Here is a 17283-nt window from a genome sequence, read left to right as displayed (position 1 = left end):
TGTAAGAATTTGCTGTTTAACTCACTCTCAAATAAGTCATTTGCAGTTTCAAAATAGGTTTACGATTTTTAAAGAATGAAAGGTTTCATATTAATTGAATTGCTTTTAAAATACAGAGATTGTATTAACCTGGGAGCTTAGCTGGGAGTCTAAATAATAACTGAGTGCGTTCTGGGTGAGTCTGCTCTGTCTACATCACTTCATGGTCAACAGCATCATAGTGATGGAAATAAAAGATGGAGGGGGTGCAGCAGGAGTCTAAGGCAGCGAATGGAAGGATTCTTTCTATGTTGCCCTCTCCTCTAAAGCCTGTCATCTCTGAACATCAACGTACTGATGGCAGTAGGCAGGGTGGGGGGCAATGTTAAACACATAAATGGGGGACATGTTAAACTATATCCAAAACATAATTGTCTGGATTGCAGAAGGGAAAATTGGGAGAAAAGGGAGTTTGGAAGACAACTTAGACAAGGAAGTGCTGTAGGGGGCCTGAGTCTCTTTCTCCAGCAGGGCTGTGTGGCAGGTTCCTATTCTCTCAGTGCTGGGGGGATGGGCGGCTTAGGGTAGAGACAGTAAGTAGACATGAGTGATGAAGGTGGTACTCTGAAGGGTCAGTGCTACCAAACCCCTCCAGGCCAGGCACAGCATAAGGTTGCCCTGATGGGCTTCAGTCTTGGATGGCATTTTTACTATGCGCCATTATGTATTGGAAGTAACTTGTTTTTTGATTTTACAGAGAGTCATACCAAATTTGGCTTGATTCTCAGAAGAAAATTTGGACTTTTGAAAAATGTTGGGACTATTCAAGAGCCATGGAGACTTTAAAAGACCATGGAGACTTTAAAAGACCGGCTTGGCCTCAGTGTAGAAAGTCTCCTAGTTTGTATAACAATAGACCTAGGCCCTGGGTGGGCCCACATCTATTCTGAGGGCTTATATACATGTCTAGGGACTGGTGAGAGGCTGGTGAGGCCCTGCAGTTTTAGGGGTGCCTCTAGGATTAAAGGAAATACTTGATATCAGCCTTATACATGATAATAGATGTCTTCTGATATCACCCCCACAGTTGGAAAGCTGTTTAAGAAGATGTTTGAATAAACCGTGCACTCCAGTCTCCAGCATGGACTGACAGCCCCCTTGAGATGACAAGTTGCCTCTGTCTCTTCTTTATCGCCTAGGGGTAGCTAGGAGTTTTAGGATCCACACTCTTCTACTCAGGGGTGGACCCGGGGCTGTTCGGGTGGCTCTAATTGCAGCCCCAAAGACATCAGTCTGGAATAGGTGGCCTCTAGCATGGGACTGATACAGGCGGAACCCTGGCATTGCAATAGCAGTTTCATTTCACAAGCAAGCAGACCCCACTCCATATTGCTTCCGCTGACACCTTAATCGTGTGGTAAATCTTTCATGTAATTCCACAAGGCAGAACTCTTCCTATAAGTCTACTCTTTAAGCATTATAGTAAACTACTTTCTAGACAATGTAACTTGGGAAGCTGCAGGGATAGGTGTGTGCATATGTAGTGTTCATTGTAAACACACTTAGGTGACCCAAGGAAAACAGATACCACGCTCTTGGGTGGAAGTGCCCTGTTCTGTCCTGAAGCACCTTCCCTTCATTTTTTTTTTTTTTTAGTTTTTTATTTTTTATATATTTGAATTACAAACAAGATTGAATTACATGATGATCCCAGTTCCCTTCTCCCTGCCTTCCTCCTCTACCACCCCCCCCAACTAAAATCCTGCCTTTCTTCTATGTCCTTTCTTCTAATCTACACCTGACTCAAAATTTCTGCTTCCTCATGACCTCTGCATCCTTCCTTTTCTTCCCTTCTCATTCTCATAGCTTCCTCCCCCCTCTTCCCATGTTCTCAATTTGCTCAGGGGATGGTGACCCTTTCCCCTTCTCCAGGGGACAAAGTTTGTCTCTTTTAGGGTCTTCCTTGTTTACTAGTTTCTCTAGCAGTGTGGATTGTAGGATGGTAATCCCTTACTATATATCTGAAATCCACATATGAGTGAGTACATACCATGTTTGTCTTTTTGTGATAGGGTTACCTCGCTCAGAATGGTTTCTTCGAGTTCCACTCCCCTTCATTTTTTAATGAGCCCAACTATGTTGGCTTGCCCTGAAGTTCTTTTTTTTTTTTTTTTTTTTTTTTTTTTTTTTTTTTTTTTTTTTTTTTTTTTTTTTTATGAAGCTGGAAACTTAAGGTTTACCAGCCAGGAATTCTTCGCAAACAGCTCCCCAGACTGCAGGCAGTGACAGAGGTCATGGTGAGGAGCCCTGCCCCCATCCAACCTGCCCGCAGAGCAATGTGAGACCTAGAGCAGCTGGCCAAGAGATGCAGCCATCGTTCACACAGTAAATTTCCTCATACGCTCTCAAAATGGATTTTGGAAGTTTGTGTTACTATTATCTTTGACTACTGGATATTTATTCTTATCTATTTTTGAGGCCCATTGAAGGAAATCTATTTCCTCTTGGTCAAAAGAACGCTGTGTGGTGACTACCCAAAGCATAAGTGTTAATCTGGTTGGCCTGGCTAAGGGACTCCCCCTTAGAAAGGCCAGTTGACCTTCTTCATTCATGCTGGAGAGAGGACAGGTAACTATCACTTTAAAGAGATAATGTACTTTCCTTTCCCTCTTTCCTGGAAAGCTGGGCCCAGGTGCAGTCAATATTGAGCCTCCGTGAAGCTCTGTTAGGTTGGCACAGCTCTCGGGAAAAGGTGTAACTTTTCTTTTCTGTCTTCCAGTGCGGTTCTGAACTTGGGCATACTCTCCCCCATCCTTTGGGCTCACTTTCAATCTGAAGCCCTCTGACATGTCTGCAGCTGTTGTTCAGAATGGCTGACATGCATTGCTCAACATGCTATCTTTCCTCAGATTTCATGGCTCTTCAACTTTTTCATCCTCTGTTCTGGCAGCTGCTGCTGTTTCCAGCTTTCCTGCCCCACTGTTGATCAAAGTCCAATAAAATTGTCCTGGGACTTCCTTCTGAGTCTGTTCTTATGTTAGACCCCCGGAAAACTCAGGCCTCTGTGGTCCCAGCCCAGGACCGAGGTCACCCCAATCACCAGGCGGATTCAAAAACTTGCTGCAAACTGCATGAGGCTTTATTGTTGTTTAACGAGCTAACTCCATGTTAGCTCAGGTCTTTCACCCACCCGCCATGGCGGATGGCTAGCAAAGACAGACCAAACCGGCTGCAGAGAGATCTTGTAGGGCAGCATAAGGGGAGTGTCTGGGAGTACGCACAGGCTCAGGATTGGTGTGCCTCCAGGCTTGGAGGGTTTGCCCTGTGTTGATTGGCCAATTGGTTGTTATGGCCCATAGGCCCTCCCAGGGTGGTTGCTATGCTCTGTACGTCATTGCTGTGTGCTTGTCCGTAAAAGCTAACTTCTGATTGGTTCCTTGTCATGAGAGAGGCACCTAACCTCTAGTGACTAAGACAAGGTCATAGAACACATGTTACTGTCATGGCTGCCGAAATGGGGAGCTGATCCCTTCAATAGAATCTTTGAGTGACTTTCAGACTTCTCCCTGGACTCTACATGCCAGGCTGCCATCATCTGCTCTCAACATCCTTGTCTACCAAGCTCCCACAGAAAAACCCACCAAGCTTTGAGCTTACAATGGCTTTTCTAGCCCTAAACTCCAAACTTCTCCAGCAATCCTCCCAATCCAACATGGTCAGGTCTGTCACAGCAATAATCAGATTGAGAAGTGAGAAGTTCTGTTTACAGGGAGGCTTTTAAAGCAGTGGATGAGATTGGGATGGGGTTGCACCATGACAAAGGAGTTCTAGACTGCAAGAAAAAGAAAGCAAGGATTTTTAGATGAGGCTTAACTAAATGCTGACTGTGTCCATTGAAGAGTTCATGGGCCTTTCATGGTTCCTTGCCACGAGGCAGGCACCTAACCTCTAGTGGCCAAGGCAAGGTCAGAAAAGCACGTGTTACTGTCATGGCTGCCGTAATGGGGAGCTGGCCCTTCACTTAGGTATTCAGGATACTAAGTATCCTGAAAGGAACCCCCAATTTTCTCAGTAATATGACATCCTAGGAGGGGCCCCCAAATTTACAGTATGTTGAAATTTTATTTAAAAACTCAGACCATTATCAGATCTTAAATTAAGAATTCTAAATACTCTAAATACAATTCTAGGAATCCCAATACATTAGGCAGAAAGTAGAGAAACTACAGCCAAGATTTGGAGCATTTGTTTAATATACAAAGTCTTTCACAGATAATTAGTTTCCTTAGTTTGTCTTAAGCACACATTACTCACAAACAGTAAATTGTTAATGAAGGACAATTAGGTAAAACTGAAAAAGTACAAATGCCCAATCTCAAAAGTTGCACACAGTTTTAAATAATATTTTCTCCTTTGTGTGAATGTTATTTCCGATTTCAGCATGGGCTTCTTCAGGTGTGGGAGAAGTGCTGCTGCCTCAAATGACAGTGCTTCCTTTCATTTGTATCGTGTAAATTAGCACCATTGAGCTGACGGAAGGACGCCATTTTATAACCATTACAACAGGAAGTTTTAGGTTCTCCACTTATTATTTGCCCCCAAAATATTCATTGGCAAGGCAAGATAAATTGTATCTGACAGATGGAATAAATGCTTTCTATTTCACCCCCCCATTGTGATTTCTCATAATGACTTCATTTCTCATAATGCCCTCACTTCAGCAGAAGTATTAATGTCTGAAGGGTACCCTAGGTTCTTCTCACAAAAGAAAAATAAGTTTGGGGGTTCTGTGGGATACCGTTACCTATAGCAGCAGTTCTGGGTGAGGTTTGATCCTGGGACATTCTGAGAAGGACTCGATGTCTGCATTACAGTGTTCTGGATTATTGGGACTCCTAAGTTACATTTTTCTTTATTTTTATAGGGTTTTGTTATTGTTTTATACTAAAGGTAACCTGCTTGCGCAGGGGGGGGGCTTCACTTTTTAAAATTGTATTCTTTTTTTTTTCTAATGTGTGTATCTGTCCATGTATGTGTGAGGGGACCCTCAGAGGCCAGAAGAAGGTGTTGGGCATCCTGGAAGTGGAATATACAGCTGGTTGTGAACTGTCATGTGGTTGCCAGGAACTCAACCAGGACCATCTTATGAGAACAGAAAGTGTCTAACCACTGACTTGTCTTTCCCAATCCTGGGCTTCACTTTTAAATGTTTTAATTTCATTCCTTTTGAATTGAATAATTATACCTAGTGGAACTGTCAAGTCTTGATAGAAAGCATTTTCAGTGTTGGGTTTATGCCATTTCTAATAGCCCAGCTTCATTTTGTGTTTATAAAAATCTGTTTCAACAGTTTCAACAATTTGTAAACTCAACAATTGAATGTTTTGTCTCAGTTTCACTTTGTTTGCTGAGAGCAGGTAAACACGCCTCAAGATAATGCCGTTCTGTAAAGCAGTTTTTCTCTGTGAGCTGTAAGTCTGGCCACTAAAGCCAAACCTTTCCATTGTTATAGTAAGTGAAAACTCCATTATTAACAAGAGTGTGCAAAGATGGTTTCAATTTATTTATTTAGTTTTAAACCTTGGTAGTTTTGTTTTTGGAAAAAGGTCTTGTAGCCTACACTGGTTTCTACTTGGGATTCACTGTGTAGCAGATTGTGTGCCTACCAAAATGCATTAGTAAGAGCTAGGGAAATACTCGGACAAACTGAAGGACGGCTAACCCCTTGTGTGAAGTCATGATCACCACATCCATCCTTTGTTCATAGTCATCTTAAATCTTTAAAATGGAAACTATTCAGAAACTTAATACCAATTTTGAGGTTTAGGTCTTTTTAATGTATTCGAATCCTTATTTGTTCTGGAGGTCTGTCTGGCCCAGTTTAATTATGTCCTTCGTATTGTCCCTGCATATTTAATCCTTGCCCCTCCCACAAGTTTTAAAAAAGAAGTTTTTAAGCATTTGTTTCCTGATTGAATACTTTTAACATTTCTCTTGTGTATGTACATGAATATACAACACACACACACACACACACACACACACACGCACACACACACACACACACACACACTTGACATTGTTTACTATGTCTTTATTTCTAAGAGTGGGACTATTTGGACCCAGTGTCAATCACTACAGATAGCATACTCTCTTCTCAGAAAGATCCTTTTTTTTTTTTCCTTTTCCTTTGATAATCTGTGAAGAACAAACATACTGATAATTACAAAGTGCATGGATGTGGTACCCAGATTTGTGCAACATGATGCCCATGCTTTGGTTTTTATGGCCATCTCTGCCTTTTCAGGACAATAAATAATGACAACTAACCAAAAAAAAAAAGTCACTTTTAAAACTGTTGTCTCTTTCTTTGATGGGTAACTGTATGTGATTATTTACTTAGCTCACTGCAGTGTCATAGCAGTTTGTGTGACTGTGCTCAACTTTTGAACTGACAACCAGCTCATCACCATAGAATCTGGAATAATTTTACTTCTGAGCTGAGCAAGGGAACACTGTCAGCTGTGAAGATGGTTGAGAGCCTTAGTTAAGATGCTTGCCTGCCACACTGACATTCCATGCAGATTTGAAAGCAAAATTTATAATTTTATTGCCCTGTCACGATTACTTTATATGTATTATACAGAAGTTAATTTCATAACGTTGCTACAGATCCTACTGACGCCCTATACTTCAGTTTTTTTCACCCCTTTGAAAAGTGGTGCCTTCATTGAATTCAAGCTGGAATACTTAATTTGGTGCTTTATTAGTCAACCTCTAAATGAAACAGCAAAATAGTGGACCTAACTGCTGTTCTGAAATATCCAACTGTTAAATGAGACAGGTGTAGTTTTTAATGAGAGGGCTCTGCTGTCCAATATCCTTAGTAGATCCTGCCCAACACACTGCGTTTAGATGGAAGTGTGTCATAAATACATGCTGGATTTTGAAGACTTGGTCCAAGAAAATGATGAAAGCCATTTTAATGACTTTTTGTTGATGACATCACATAACTTGTATATATAATGTTGAATAAATTATAAAAATTAATTGACCTATTTTTACTTTTCCTAGTGGGGCACACTAGGAGATTGAAATTTTACATCTGCATTTGCAAATCAAGTGATGTGTCTATCATTGAGCAGTGTGTAAGAGGGACCAGATAAAACACGTCATGATAGTTGTTTGCAAAAAACTACTAGCTAAACACCACAATGCTCTGAAAATCTTTTCTTCATGATTTAAATTTAAACAAAATTCCAAACATTTCTATCTCCAAATGTGTATTGCATCCATTTAAAAACATGCATCTGTCAAAATAACCATACTTCACAATAGCCAGAAAAATCATCTGTCAATGTGTAAAAAACCTCAGGTCCTCCAAGTTTGCCTCTGGTGTGACTTAGGGATGATGCACACATTTTTGGCTTAAGACCAGATGTGTGTCATTTCCAGTGGAGAAGGCTAATGGTACAGAACCCTCCAAAGAAGCATACACTGCATTTGAAGTCTGTTCTGGGATTCCCTCTGCACTGCTTGAAAGAGGATCTCATGTCTGTCCAGTCTTTCCTCACTGGAAGCATTGTTTGTACCAACTGTTCCTTTTGAACTCACTCCCTAAGACATCTTTCCATGACCCACTGCAGGCTCTGCTTCTTGGGATCCTGGTCACTTGATATTCTCTCCTCATTTCCTTTTTTACTCCAAGTCAGGACAAACAAGTCAGTAGGGGAACGGAGAAGACAAGGAAGCCACCAGAGCAGAAACATTTCTGTTTGTAGTGGCTGGGGCTGTAAAGATTCTTCTGTGAAGTTCCCTTCTAGTTCCATCAGACTGGTATAACTTCAGGCGGAGCGCCCTCTGCAGGTGGCAGTGAATTTGAACCTGTCTGTGGCACAGGGACAACCACAGCATCCTTGATTTCCGTGTTCACATTACATGAAAAGTTCTTCTCCAGTTTGTTGGCAGTGTCTGGGCAATTCTGCACAAAGATCACACGGTTGTAGGCCTTCAGCCTACGCCACAGTTGAACATAGACTTTACACTGTACATACATGAAGACGAGACCTCCTGTGAAGCCAATGGCCACCACAACCAGTTTTGTCCAAAATGGCCATTCCAGCACACCTGTGGGACAGAAAGAGAGGGTGTTGTTACCAGGTTGTCATTTCCACATTTGGTCTCCCCCACTATGATCCCGTCTAAACATACTTGCCCTGAATTATGTATACTGTGCCACAGGGTCAGCCAAAGGAAATAGTGTCAATATGTGGTTCTCCAAATCATGAAACGGTGGGCATTTTCAGTATGTTCAGACTCCTCAGGAAGAAATACTCCTGATTCATTCACAGAGCTGATGCTGCAAGGATGTCAAGCAGCTCTAGGTATATAAATTGCTTTCTTCTGTGAACAATGAAGACTTTGGGACCCTGACAAGTTTTCATGTTTTCTGTGCTATTGGTCATTTATGAAGCTAGTATTTCTCAAATATGATTTCCCTGGATCTTTGGGGGGAGCAACTCTCTGGGCTTAAATGGATTTATGTTGTTGGCAGGAAATACCTGCCTGCTGCTGTTGATGCCACCTTAATCCTGTTACCTGGCTTCAGTCACCTAAATATTTTTCTATGCTTCTTTCAGCAATCAAATCTGAAACTTATTTCACAGTGGGTTAAGAGTCTGCAATAGAACTTACTAGAAAGTTTCTGCATAGCCAAGAAGTTTCCTTCAACTATGTCTCTCCTATACTTTATCTAAAGTCCTGACTGTGTAGTGTTAGAAACCAAATGTCCTCTGTCCTAATACAGCCTCCGGCTGCAGCATGGGTTGTCCCCATCCTGTTTATAGCAAACCATCCCATTACAGCCCACACCAGAGAGAAAAGGTACAGCTTGTGCTATGAGTTTGACACACACAGAATCCATGCCTCACTTAGTGACATGATTTCTTACTAATCTCTGTGAAACTTCAGGATCTCAATTACCGTGGCAATCTAGGACAACCTCTGAAGTTGGGATAGAAAGAAAAATGCTTTTGCTGTCTGAAAAGAAAAATACTTTTCAAATTTTTTTTCAAAATACTTCAAACTGTCTGTACAGATTTCCACCAGAAACTCTAATAATGTGAATTCACTGCAGAGCAAATGGTGGGACAGAGAATATTACATTGAGAAGAGGTGCTGAAGACAGCTATGACTTCCCGAATCACTACTTGGGAGAAGTACCTTGGGCATTATGGTCCCATGGATCAAAGTTAGGTCCTCAGGCTTGGCTACAGGTGCCTTCACTTGCTGAGCCATCTGGCTCCTTTTTGAATACCCTGCAACTGTCACATCAGGAAGGCAGTACCAATGTGCTAGATGATCAGAACAATAACAAAAGCTGGAGAGAGAGCTCAGCTGTTAATTTTTAAAGAAACATGAGCTCAGTTTTTATGTTGTCAGAACTCATATCTAGTTTACCTTTTCTGCTTTCCAGTGTGCTTACACACACACACACACACACACACACACACAGAGAGAGAGAGAGAGAGAGAGAGAGAGAGAGAGAGAGAGAGAGAGAGGAGAGAGAGAGAGACAGCCAAACGCCACACAGCTTAGCCTCACCTGCCATTTTGCCCATGCAACTACTGGGTGGAGTTTCAGCCCTCTGCAGGTGCAACAGTTGACTGTGGAGACCAGATTACCTCTCTCTCAGGCAGAACAAATGCCTAACCAAAGCACAGAATCAGGTGTTCTAAGTCACCATGTGTGGGCCGGTATTTGCATAATAGAGTCAACTAACACACTGCTTAGACGTGGAGCAAAAATTACTCCTGCCCATGGGGTTCTTGTGTCAGCTCAGTGAATTAACAGACTGGTAGACCGGCTGGCAAAGTACATGGGAAGAGTCACTGTGGTGGCCTGACTGGCTGGAGAGTTCCATGTCTCTGGCTGACTACGCTGCACAGTAAGAGCAGCCATTTCTGTGGTGCCCACACTCAAATTGTTGTCACTTCTTGTAGGCGCCATCTTCTGGATGCCTCCAGAATCCAGGAGGTCTGAAGTTCAGTTAGGTGTCGGCCATGATGTTGGCACAAAGGCAGTCCTGTACAATCTCACCGTGTGCCCCCAGCATTCCTAGCAATTTTAATTCTTTTCACCAGAGGGATACCTTAAAAGACCACCAAAAGTCAATGAAAAGGTCCGGTCCTTAAACATAAGGAGCAACCATATGCACTGAGGTTGTTAAGGAGTTCTCCCCGCCCCCCATTAAGATTTTATTTATTTATTATCCATACAGTGTTCCACATGTATGTTTGCCTGTGTGCCAGAAGACTGCACCAGATCTTATTTTAGATGGTTGTGAGCCACCATGTGGTGGCTAGGGAACTATTTTGAACTTCCACCAATGCCAAGTGCTCTCTGAATAATAAGATATGATCCTAGCTGCTTTAGACACAACATCAGTTCTGGTTGGAAAGGACACTTTGTTCCTTGTCAGACATTTCTGAAGGTCTTCAAAATGGATTTAAAATATTCTAGCTTTTTAAAATATGCAGTCCTTCTCCAATAACTTCAAAGGTGAATTCAGTATCAGCATTCACAGTGCCTGAGGAAGACTAAGATGCTAACAGCTCAGACAGACACTGCCATCACCCCACGGTATGGGGGGAAAAGAAAGGCTTCAGACAATTCCAGCACCTCCGCATGCTGTCTACCATGCCTGTGGGGGTGCAGGGAGGAGAAGGTTTCAGATGCAAGTGGGTTGTAAATACAGGTGACTCTCTTTGTCCTGGAAAATGTCCCACAAGTACACAGATCCACAAATCCATGCTTCCTCAGTTAACCACCGTGAATACCAAGATGAAGATGATCTCATTGTGGCTCCTGATAGGCAGCGAAATAATACGAACACTATCTAATCTCTACATGAAAGCCGACTCTGGATTATCAAGTTTTCTTTTTAGAATCTCATATAGCCTGCACTGTCCTTGAGTGTACTCTGTAGCCAAAAATGACTCTCAACTCCTGATGCTCCTGCCACTTTCCTGCTTGCCAAGATAATGGATGCAGCCATCAGAGCCTGTTTTTGTGGTGATGGTCACCAACATCACGAACGATAGGCAGGCACTGTACCACCTGAGCTATACATCACCAGTACCAAGGTCTCTACTGGGAAATTTGACTTCTGTAGGGATATTTGTGGTCTAAAGTAGTGGACCTGTGTTGTGCTGCAGAGGGCAGAGTAAGAGAACTGACTCATGATCCTTATCGTGACCCTGAAGATCTTGAGTGAATCCCAAACCATTGGACACTGATTTATTTACAATGTTGGGCTTGGCTTTTGCTTTGTTCAGATTGAGACTGTACCCTGGTTCTTCCCTCTTGAAGAAAGCATTCAACTTAATTTTGATTGTTACAGGAACCCACAGCTGAAAGACTTCAAAGTTTTAAGATACAGCTTGGCTTTTTAGAGATTGGATATTGTTAAAGAGACTGAACGTTTAATGTGTTTGACTTTGTAAGAATCATGGGCCTTTTAAAGTTATTTATGTTGTATGTTGTGATATTTAGATTAATATGCCATCTTTGAGAGAAATGAGAAAGGAAATGAGAAATAGTTGAAAAGTGATGTTTGTGTGTCAAGTTAACAAAAGGGTCAGTTGTATGGGCTAGTTTTATGTCAACTTGACTCAAGCTAGAGTTATCTGAGAGGAGGGAACCTCAATTGAGAAAATGCCTCCTTAAGATCCAGCTCTAGGGCATTTTCTTAATTAGTTATCAATCTGGGAGAGCCCAGCCCATTGTGGGTGGTCACACCCCTGGACTGGTGGTCCTGGGTTGTATAATAAAGCAGGCTGAGCAAGCCACAAGGAGCAAGTCAGTAAGCACCTCTCAATGACCTCTGTTCTGCATCAGCTCCTGCCTTCAAGTCCCTGCCCTGTTTGAGTTCCTGTCCTTCCTTCCCTTGGTGAGGACTTACACAGAAGTGTGAGCTGAGATAAACCCTTGCTTTTGGTCATGGTGTTCCATCACAGCAACAGAAACCATAACTAAGACTGTGCCCCACATGGAAATGAGGAAGAAGCATTTCAAAGAAAATTCTACAGACAAAAGCGTGGGAAAGCTCAGGTCCACACTTCTGCACACTGGCTAGGTCCCAGACAGCGATGTGGTAATCAAAGATAACAGTTCCCTACATTGTCATGAGCCTACTTTGAGCAGGTCAAGGCAGACAAACAAATCAACAATTATGTTAACAGTGTGAGTGTGAGTCTTTTGGTAGGCTTGAGAGTTGCAGCATGGCTGCAGGACACACTCACAGAAGGGGTAAGTCTGGTTGTCCAGGAAGATACAGCAGGCTTGTGGTGGTAGAGAAAACCCACAGGCAATCCAAAGAAAATAGAGGGCCGGCAAAGGTAGGTGCCAGGGACTGTGGTAACACGCAGCAGGGTGATGCCTCTCAGATTTTCCCAGACCTAAGAAATACTTGTCAGTTTTAAAGCCTGTACTGCTGGGAGATACACATCAGTTTCACATGCAGAGGTCTGGGGAATAGAAGGCTAGAATGTGTATTTCTAATGAGTTAGGGGGAGGGCAATGCTGCAGGTCCTGGGACTATTTTGAGTTGAGTTTCCTAAGACTTAGATCAAGGATGTGTATGGAAGTATAGTCTCTCCCTTTTTCTCCTATTCTCCCCACATGTGTGTGTCAGTGTGTGTGTGTGTGTGTGTGTGTGTGTGTGTGTGTGTGTGTGTGTGAGTGTGAGTGTGTGTGTGTGTGTGTGTGTGTGTGTGTGTGTGTGTTTGTTGGCAAGAGAATCTGGAGTCATTTTACATAAAGGAAAAACTGAGCAATTATGGGAGATTTGCTCAGGGATTTAGAAATAGATGTTTGATCTAATTGGTGACACCTAGGTCCTTGGGGCAGCAGAGTCCCAAGAAAGAATTAGGGTTACATATTAACAATATTGACTAAGTGGGGATAGGATTTGTTTGGATTCATGGTTTTGTATTTTGGGCTAGGTAATGAACATGAGTTGAAGGTGGAGAGAATGGAGAAGGTCTAGGAAAGATTCTTGGCCATTTTTGTATAAGAAGAGTTTTCACATGAATATTGTTAGTGTTGAAGGAGATAAATGGAAAGGTACAAGGCTATGGGGCAAAATGCATAGGATTTGGTGACTGATTTCAGGGAGAAGAAAGATGGACCAGAGAAGGGAGGGGGATCCAGTTATTAGGGATGCCTTTCTCATGGTGCTGATGTTGGATGTGGGAGATAGTGTGGACACCCTGAGCTTGAGTCTCAGGAAGGAAAAAGAGGCAAGCTTTGGAGCATATTATGAGATGGGTGTAAAATTGGGGGCATGGTTATCAATAGCAGCCAAAGGTATAAAAATAGAGGGATGACCACTGTAGCATAAGGAAGGGGTCAGAAGAAAGAAAGGGATGTGGTTTCTTGCCTTCTGCATTTGAGATTATCAATCTCCCTGTACTGTAAACAGTCACAACTCATGTGTCTCAGATATCGGACAAGCACAGCTGACTAAATACAGTTTTTTTCCCATGGGAATCTTGTCTGGGTATAACATAGGTGAGATGAGGTCCTGCTTCTTGTCCACCACAATGTGGCCAAGTCAGGAGAATGCCTAGTCATGGAAATGTGTGGTTCTCCAGTAGGGACTCCCTTTAGCCATCTGAGAGTAGGAAGTCTCTGGCCAGGAGTCATCACACCTACCCTAGCTAGCTAGGAACACACTTTACTCCTAAGGGGAGAGTGGGTGGTCTTAGATGGGGACTCTGCTTTCCATTTAGGCACAACTGGGTTTCTGGAACTTGTTATGTGCAATTACTGTTTTAAGGCCCTACCTGCAGGGAATGAGGATTTATTTTATCCAGATGCAATATGACACCTTGGAAGCAAGAAACTCTGGGGAGAGTCACAATCTGGCAAAACAGAAGCTTGCTGTAACTGATGCAGTATATAAATGCGTTAATATTGCATAAATGAATTCTAAGAAATCCCATCCTACCCATGCTTCTGGTGTTTAGAGTTGATATAGGCTTTTCTTATGTTTTTGCTTTTAGAAAAGAACTCTAGATCTTCGAGGCTGTCTCCAGAGCATCTTCCCTTAAACAACCTTGCACACCAGAAGCCCTGCAGCCAGGAACCTTCAATGTCCATCCTTACTTCAGGGAGCTCAGAGCCCTGGCATGCTGGTGTGCACTGCTGCCCCCATGTGGACAAGCCTGGGAAGGCTTTAAACATGAGAGTGTATTTTGGACTATCTTTGTAGTCTGGACACCACCATTCACAAACTGGGAGTGGCTAAATTTTCAACGACAGTGCCAATCCACTACATCAAATTACCCAGTATACATTGTCTATTGCAGTGTTATCATATGCCTTCAAAGAAGCAACAGGTAGGATGAACTAAATAAAGCTCTCTTCTTTCTTCCTTCATCCTTCTTTCTTTCCTTCCTCCCTCCCTCCCTCCCTCCCTCCCTCCCTCCCTCCCTCCCTCCCCCTCCTCCCTCCCTCCCTCCTCCCTCCTTTCTTTCTTTCTTTCTTTCTTTCTTTTTCTTTTTCTTTGTTTCTCTGTGTAGTCCTGACTATCCTGAAACTCGCTTTGTAGACTAGGCTGGTCCCACATGGAGAGATCTGCCTGCCTCTTCCTCTCTGGTTCTGGAATTAAAGACATGGGCCACCACAGCCCAGAAACTCTCTGCTTTTCTAACAATTTGTGTTTCCATGTCAGACAGAGCTTGAGTGAGCTTCTGGGAAATCTTAAGTGGTGATGGTCTCCCACCCCAAGTTTTGTCTGGGCCTAACAGTGGTCCATGCTTTTTAGACAGAGTTGAGCAAGGAGAGAATTGGGAAAGTTTTGCCTGCAAGTACTAGGCTTTGTTCAGGTGTCCACATGGAAACCTGATGGCAACATAAACTTCTGGCAACAGCTCCCTGTCTACCCTTGGATGCCATCATGAGAATCCAGGGGAGGAGAAGGGAGGAGAGCCATGTCCTTACCATTGTCGTTACCTTGCTTGATTTCCTCTGCTGTCCGATCGATCAACACATACAGAGACCACACCACACAGGTGACAGCGATGACATGGAACGTGACAGAGCAAAATATTTTCCTTCTTTCACTTGTAGTCATCTGGAGTTTCTCCCACTGCAAACAAAAAAGGTCCACTCACCACCATGTTTATAACCAGACCATTTTGCTTTCAGTTAATGTTCCAGACAGGAATCTGCAGTGCAAAGTAAACATCATGTTTTCAATTTGACACCATACTTCCATATTCACGTAAGCCTCTGCATTCAGGGAGATATGAAACCATTACTGACAAAGGAAATGGAACTTAGTTTGTACAAAATGATTTCCTAATCCCCAAAAGGATGAAGCCAGCCTGTCTCATTCTGCAATAGGAATGAGGTAGGTTCACAATTCTGTCTGATGTGGATGACTCAGTTGGTAAAAGTCTGGCATGGCAGTGTGTGACTGTAATTCCAGTGCTGGGAAGGTAGATTCAGAAGTATTGCTGCCCACTGGCCAGGGAGACTCCTGGAACTGGTGAGTTCCAGGTTCAGAGAGAAACCCTGTCACAAAATAAAACAGCAATGCAGTGGGGAGTGGTGGATGAAAACACCTCTTCTTTCTGTCCTAGCAACATGCAGGATTCAGTGTGCAATCAATTAAAAGCAGGAAGGACATATAACATGGTACAAGGTCCAGGATCTGCCATCAGCTGGAGGTGTGGCTGGCTTTGTTTACTTTGTGTGGACCCTGCATATCTCCTGCTCAGGAGAACAGTTTGTAGTAGCCTGTAGGGCAGGGATCCAGACTTGGGACAGGGATCCAGGCTTGGGAATAGGAATCCAGGTATGTGGGGGTGAGAGCAGAGATCCAGGCTGTGGACAGGGGCCATTCTTCACTTGGCCCTGCTATTAACAGGCTAGTTCTAGCAGGTCTGTTGTGATCCCTGATGAAGTTTGCATTTCCAACCTTCTTGGTCAAGGTATACGTAACTTTTGTCAGCATTACCAGGCTAACTACCTGGACATCAAAATGTTTCCTCATGAATTCAGGAATTGCCTTTTTGATCCTTGTATTAGTTATTTTCTCTTTGCTCTCTGGCTGTCAAGATCATCATGACCCAGAAAGAATATCCACAATCATCCTGCAACCTCAGGGAAGCAAAGGAATCTCTCAGGCCAAGCTAGCAGCAGGTAGCCTTTGAAGCATCTTGTTCCAGCCAAGGAAGAGAAAGCCACATCCCCCAAAGCATCATTTCCCAGGTCACTAGGTAATTCCTAACTCCCTTCCAGTTTGAGCGCTGAGACCTTGGAATTCAGTTTGTAGGAAAGCACAATAAAAGCCAGTGCTCCTGAGATCTTTCTAAATGTGTTATAGAAGAGCTCTTATTTACAAACACTGTCCCTCCTTTTCGACTGGTCACTGTCATGGAGCTGTCCTTATAGGACTTACGAGAGCCAAGAAACAGCTCACACTTCTGTGTGACTGGCTTGTTTTATGAAGTTATCTTATGTGTTAGTCAAGTGTAACAATGGAGGAGGGAGCATTATTAACATGACTGCCAGTAAGCAGACTCTGCTCCACAGATATCATGGGAATTGATCAATATGGGGTCGAATATATCTGAGCACTGGATTTTAGCAAAACTCTGTATCATTTCTGAGAAAGACTGATTTTAAGATCTTGTCCTGGCTTTGATATTTCTGTAAAGTTAGTTGGAATAATGTATAAATCAAAGAATATTACCATCTGCAAATAGCATTTGATAAATATTTCTCAAATAACCCTTGTATCAAAAAATTGCAAGATCACACACATAAAAAGAATTATTTGTGTACAGGGATGTTCTGTATTCTAATGCAGGAGATTAACTTTAGTAAACACTTAGTAAACACACACACACACACACACACAGAGAGAGAGAGAGAGAGAGAGAGAGAGAGAGAGAGAGAGAGAGAGTGTCAGTCCACCCCTCAATCAGAAAATAGCTTTTAAAAAAAAATCTTAAGAATTGGGGCTTCTGAGGCTGGAGAGTTGGCTCAGTGGTAAAGAGTACTTGCTGGCCATGCCTAGGGCTCAGTTCTGGGCACCTGCGTTGACTTGTTCACATCAGTGACTTCAGTTCAAGGTGATATAATGCTCTCTGGCTTCCCAGGGTAGGAAGGCACACAGATATATGCAGATACAGATGAATAAATCTCTTTTTCAAAAACTGGAACCTATATCTAAGAAGCAACCTTATGAAATGAAGTACATTGCCTAAAATCAGGGCGGGGTCTAAAACA

The 17283-nt window shown here is 42.8% G+C and overlaps 1 protein-coding gene across 15 annotated transcripts in view; it reads right to left on the bottom strand.

Annotated features, from left to right (window-relative positions):
- Positions 1-4210: 4210 nt before the first annotated feature.
- The window catches only part of Marchf1 (membrane associated ring-CH-type finger 1), a 630089-nt gene continuing 617016 nt past the window's right edge, over positions 4211-17283 (bottom strand). For 13 of the 15 annotated variants that reach the window (XM_035450825.1, XM_035450824.1, XM_035450822.1 and 10 more), the window contains 2 exons: positions 14986-15133; positions 4211-8106 (listed from right to left, as the gene is read on the bottom strand). In XM_035450825.1, the coding sequence (XP_035306716.1) occupies positions 7808-8106; positions 14986-15133 (447 nt within the window). In that variant the 3' untranslated portion in view covers positions 4211-7807. The remainder of the gene's footprint in view (positions 8107-14985; positions 15134-17283) is intronic. The other 2 variants (XM_035450836.1, XM_027388916.2) reach the window with 1 other exon arrangement.

This window comes from Cricetulus griseus (genome assembly GCF_003668045.3).
Source record: "Cricetulus griseus strain 17A/GY chromosome 1 unlocalized genomic scaffold, alternate assembly CriGri-PICRH-1.0 chr1_0, whole genome shotgun sequence".
NCBI lineage: Eukaryota > Metazoa > Chordata > Mammalia > Rodentia > Cricetidae > Cricetulus > Cricetulus griseus.
Note: the sequence above shows the minus strand (reverse complement) of the source record. Positions and strands in the feature narration are given on the sequence as shown.